The sequence below is a fragment of the Ischnura elegans genome, chromosome 11, assembly GCF_921293095.1.
Source record: "Ischnura elegans chromosome 11, ioIscEleg1.1, whole genome shotgun sequence".
Taxonomy (NCBI): Eukaryota; Metazoa; Arthropoda; class Insecta; order Odonata; family Coenagrionidae; genus Ischnura; species Ischnura elegans.
In genome coordinates this window covers 2,555,473-2,561,472 of record NC_060256.1, presented here as the reverse complement: position 1 = coordinate 2,561,472, position 6,000 = coordinate 2,555,473, and the positions used below count along the sequence as shown (strand labels likewise).

The following is a 6,000-nucleotide window of genomic DNA, read 5'->3' as shown; positions in this document are numbered from 1 at the left end:
ATATCCACGGTGTTGAATAATGCGACCAGCCGGGACTCGAACCCCCGATCATTAGATGGCATTCCATCTCCTCCAGAGCAAAATATTATAGCATGGGAGAGTGACGCCTCGTTCGCAACAACATTAACTTGGCGCGACTAAGGAGTAGAAAACTTATAAAGAATCACAAATACTGAAAGCGGTGTAATGAGAATTAGAGCCGTTATAAGTTAACAAAATACTTATTTACTTAGAAACGTAGCAGTGGATGTAATGTCTTTCTACGGTCATATTTTGTATTTTCACTATTGCATATTATAATAAGGGTTTTTTGGGTGCGCCCCGTGTGATAAGTGGGTAGAATGCTTACCCCAGAAGAGGTGAGCAGCAATGGCCACGAAACGTAGGGTAACAACTGATAGTAGCTATAAAAGGGGTGCATCGGAAACATTAAAATATGGCAATAATGGCTCGCAAGAGGTTTGGCCATAGGAAATTACTTCCAATTAATTTCACCATGATACTCCGCCACAGGTTTAATCGGTGAAGTACTTCTACTGTAAATATAAGTGATATATTGTCAAATTGAAACTAATGTCTCACCTTGTGTCCTTTGTGCTAGGATGTCCGCCAAGCAGTGACCAGTGATCACACCGGCCGCTGCCGAGCGCCCGCACGAGTCACCTCGGAAGCAAGCACCGCCGATTCCGAAGGAATCTCACCGCGATCCCCAGCGCCCACTCCGCCAGTCTGTCGGGAAGCGCCGTGCTCTCACGTGCCGGGATGGAGTCAGGACTTCCGCCGCGCGATCCGTCGACGGTCGCCGAGGAAAGGGCAGCGGGCGCGTCGCAGAATGAAGAGAGGAAGGCTGTTTGGCGCAATGCTGAGTCAACGGCCGGCGTGGCCTCGTGGCGTCTCCTCTGGCTGATCCTCGCCGTTCTCCTGATGGCGTCCGCCGCGTCAGGAGGCCAGAGCAACTGGGATCCCGACGATCCAGGTGAGTCGAATGCCACGCCAAGCGCATCCAGTTCCAAAGGTATCGTTTAGTTGGTCACCTTCAACGGGCTTCAGTGCCGCTCGTGGTGTGCCGTAACTGCACAATTTCTCGGGTTCTCGATTGTTGTATCTCAAAATATGCTTTGGTAGTGGAATCTATATGCCAAGAAAATTCGGCGGATTGGTAAACATTTAGAGGCCGCTCAAGAGCACTGGATGCAAAAATTTAATTCTTTCAGGTCGACAAGAAATTACACAAACCAAAAGTTATTAATGCATTTATTTAAACGCTAGTTCATGCCCACTCCTCCGCAGCCGAGAAGCATTTCCGCGGAGGTTTTTACTTGGGGAGGAGGTACATTTCCGGACATATTCGTTCGTTTATGTGGGGTACACATAGACAGTTTTTGGGATTGTGTTTTGGTTTGCTTGACCTTCCGAGATCACGAAGACAGAAGAAATTATCTGGTTAGATGAGTGTATGCGCACGAGTAAGGACAAGGGGCCCGCCCTCCTCCTCCGAAATTAGGAAAATAAATAAAGAATTAAGCATCGAACCCTGAATGATTTAAATGAATCATGGGCGAAGGGATAACGGTGCTCACTCGTAAAATATATAACTCATCCTGGAGAGCCCTTTCTGAAAGTGACCCAACATGACCTTTCATTAATCTTAGCTCCACCTATTATTAATCGTCCATAATCTCTGATTTGATTAATGTGACATGAAGAGTTCCACAATGAAGTGTAATCGGTCCCTTTTTGTTCATTATATTTGCATAAAAGACGTATACTCTTGAATTATCAGTAAAATAGTTTATTTGCTGACGACTCTGTCATCTGTCGCAGAATTAGTGATCACCCTCGACTTTGAAATTCTATCATCGGGTTTAATCAACATTCATGTGTGGAACAAAGAATGGGGACTCGAACTTAATCTGAGCGTGTGGTGGTACATTTCGTGCAGAGGTCGTCAAACTATCCCCATGCATATGTTGTGAATGGTGTAAGCATAAACGAGACATATTAAGTGAATTATCTGGGAGTTACAATAAACTCGAGCCTATTGTGGAGAACACACGAGAAATATTCGATGCAGACCCTGAAGAAGCTTGGAAGCTTGAAGAAGCTCATACGCTAGCCATTGCAGTAAGATTTAATCCGTGAACTTAGTAAATAGGAAGGTAAGTAGCGCTTTTCGTCAAAAAGTGTTTGGGGTGTATGGAAAGTGTAATTTCGTTACGGCATATCGTTCGTAAACGGCTGGTGGCCTAAAACCCCCACCACAGGCCTTTGCAGGTGGCTTGAGGGGTAGAATGTAGAAGCAGATGAAACCTAGAATATAACTAAGCAGATTCCTTTAAGGCTAGAAAAAGACAAACCCGAAGGTCTGAAATCGGCAAACAAAATTTGGTTCATATTGGTGAAGTGTGTTAAGGGCCGCATTCGCTGGCATTCATTCATCACCCCTCCATTGATATAAAACTCTTTTATTGAATGCAACTATACATGAGAGAGAAAAAAATATTTAAGAGTTTTCATTAAATTTTTTGACGTCAATAAAATTAACTTTTTATTGAATGACTTGAGCGAGTATCGACAGGAGGCCTTAGAGATGCGCGCATTGAGGTGAATGGAGATGGTGAAGTGGGTGGAGTGGATGGGGAACGACGAAGTGCTGGACATGGTGGGTCAGCGGAGGATACTTGGAGGGGAGGTTTGCAAGTATTAAACCAGAGGGGAGGGGATGCAAAAAGCTTGCAGTGTGAGAGGGTGAGAATGTGAGGGTAAAGAGGGAGATAATGCATTGGTGGAGAGAGAGGAAGCCTTTCTACAGATTGAAGAGGGAAGGTGAATGTGGGAGTAAATTAGGCAAGTGCCATTGATGCTCCACTTAAAACCGCCGTTTTCGGTTGAATAACTTCCACAATTGAGCTTTGATATTGATTAGGTATTAAAATAGGATTACTACTGACTAAAGACTTCTTCCGATTACTCGCGGCTGACGGAGGAATGGAAGATTTGGGATTGTGTGGCGATTAAATTGTTGGCTTCGCATCCTGTGAGCCCGGGTTGAAATCCCGGCAGTAGCAGAGATTTTTCAGGGATCGCCTGATCCTTACTTCACCGTTGTATGGAGAACACTTCAAGTGCAACTTTCCGTCCCTCGGACCGTATGGTAAGCGTCGGTCCTTTGCGCGTCTTTGACGCCAGGTGTCTCCCCATCCATTCTTTCCTCTCCGTTCCTCGTGGCACAGAAGACCTTAGCTGTCCTCCAAATACCATACCATGCCATTTCGGGGTCTCTTAAGCGGCGGTTATAAGGCTGCAAGGTGATAGAAGGTAAGGTGGTCTCACTTCGCTGTCAACGTTTCGTTGATGACGTCACGGCAGACACCTCGCTCGGCCGCCTGGCAGGAACAACGTGCTATTCCCGGGTTTTTGCTGTCATATTCATTTAAATTCTCACCGCTTAGCTAGATATGTCGATGAAATGACTGTGGATTGGTGGTATATGTTTTTTATCTGATTTCGTTCAATAAAATAGCCTGTCATATTCTAAATGTATATAAAAATGAAATAAATAAAGGAAGACGTTGAACGCCGGCTATTTTTTGCATTTCCCAACGCACAGATTAGTCACCACCGAGCTGAAAAAGCGAAATATCCGAAGAACAACTGAAAGTGCCATTTGTAAAAACAATCTTATTAACCCGTGAACACAAAATTTCGTAACTACTATTAAGTACTTCTAAAAATCAGGGCATTGGTTGGTACATGCATGATTCAGTCAACCGTTCTTTCTTCCTCTCTCGCCTCCTAGAATGTACTCGTATGTCCCAAGTCTTTAATTTTGGGTACCATAGTCATAAACTGTGATCTTATCCCAGTAGTAGAATTGAAAATTAAATAAGCATACACTTCGCGGAATCTACGCAGATGGTAAAGCCTTCATAAATGGACATAAATGTGAAGAATGATCCTGTAAATCACGCCAGACTCCCTATTTCCCTACTTATTATTGATCCTCGTTGCCTTATTTTTATAAGAGAATGCCTGAAAATATCTCACTAAATACCGGAGAGACCAACCGATAATTTACATTGAACGTTTCCAAACCAAAATCGATCTACGATGTCAATAACCAGTGCCTTCAGCTTCAAATATTTTCAATTGTAATCATAAATAAGGATTAAAAGTTACCAATTTAAACACATTCGCTAAATTATAATGACATTCATGGCGCGACAAATAGTGGTGACATGAGCAGAGGGGTGCCCAGTATTGTCAGTATTCTAATTAACAAGGAAATATTAAAAATGTCGAATAATACACAAGTTTATAAATACATGGTATGAAGAGAAAATAACAGCTTACAATTAGTCGAAGAAAAGAATCATGTTAAAGCGGCTGCATACGAATACAATTTCCGACTCACGCGATAATCTAAAAGCTCCTCTTGCTCCTCTCTTATTGAAGTCTTCAACGGAGATGTGTTCGGAGAATCAGCCGTGATAAACCGTTCCTCTTGCACTTCATGATTCTCTCCTCCTTTATTTTCATATACTTTGGAAAACTTTTCAAGTTAATCAATTGAATATAAATTAGGAGCTATATTTGTGTAAACGACTTTTATTTTTAGAATTATATATCGTCCAAAATAATAACAACAGTGCAACGATTTTCATGCCTGTGAAAGGATATTTAAAGTCCGTTCTTTGTAGCTTTATTAGAGCTGTCAGCGCACGTAGCTACCGTACAACGCATTCTTTACAATGCTTATATAACGCACAAGTAGTGGTATAAGAGCAGTAAAGCATATGTACCGCAATATTCGTTGACAAAAATGTGAATTTTAATGCGGTGCATACGTAGAGTATGGCTGGGTGTCTGCCGTGACGTCACAGGTCTTCACCGGGAGACAATGAGACCACCTCTCCTTTACCGCCTTGATAAGGCTGGGCATTTTGATATCCGCAGATTGATTGCACTTGTGGGCGCTTGAATAATAACTACCACATAAATATAAGAGGGCCGTATTTTTTCAACCTTCGTTCGCTCAGAAAAAACACCGCAATACAAGCGAAGGGTGGGTACTGTGCGGATAGGGCGACTACTCGTCCTACGCCTTACACGCTCAAGTCATTTCCGACCGTAAGTTGTTATTTTAAGGTTAAGTTTGAGGAGCAATATCATTAGTTACTCTGCCTCAACGGAGTCTCCCGCCAAGTGGGGAGCGACAGCTAGAAAAATCGCCGAATGGCTTCAGAACTGTCTGGTGAAATAAATGTCCTTTATGTCAATAAAAAAAGATTCTTTTGCGTTGTGGCTACGCATGAGACTGATTAAATACGGCACTCATGAATTAAAGCAAAACCGCTATGATGGATCCACCAAAAATCACCAGGCAAACAAAGAAAATCCAGGCGATCCTTTCAGCAATCGAACAGGTTATGATGCCGTGTTTTGTTTCAAAAAGGTGCGTTGCTCGTGAATTTCATGCAGCCGGTGGCGACGTTAATGCAGCTGCTCACTGTGAAAAATTACGCCATTACCAATCAAAGCTATAAAAGTGATATGCTGAACATAAGGGTGTAATGAAAGTCGAAAGCCTTAAACAGATCCTTTAAATCTTATAATTATCGAAATATCGTCTTATCCTAAGAAAAAATGCGTCGGAAAATTGTGATATCTTTTTTAATTTTCTTAACACTTGAATATTTCATATTGAATTGTTTTTCCTTTTATTACACCAATAAACAAGATCAAGATGGATAGTACAAATTTTTCAAATGATTTTTAAGGAATGTGTGGCCACAATCCGTTAAAATGTCAGTGAGCAGCGAATGAAAATATTCGTTTAATGGAAGATGATTATGATAGAGATTAATATGCAAAAATAGAAATGCTGAAATTTTACGTTTTCATCATACCATATGGCCAAAAGAACAAGAAACAAGTTCAAATAAGCGGCTTTTGCATAAATTCATGACATACGTCATGCCTTGGGCAATTTAGGCTCGA

The 6,000-nt window shown here is 42.0% G+C and overlaps 1 protein-coding gene across 1 annotated transcript in view; it reads left to right on the top strand.

Moving 5' to 3' along the window:
* The first annotated feature begins 594 nt into the window (after positions 1–594).
* The window catches only part of LOC124168380, a 453,375-nt gene continuing 447,969 nt past the window's right edge, over positions 595–6,000 (top strand). Inside the window, exon 1 of the mRNA XM_046546595.1 lies at positions 595–976. Coding sequence (XP_046402551.1) covers positions 763–976 — 214 coding nt within the window. The 5' untranslated portion in view covers positions 595–762. The remainder of the gene's footprint in view (positions 977–6,000) is intronic.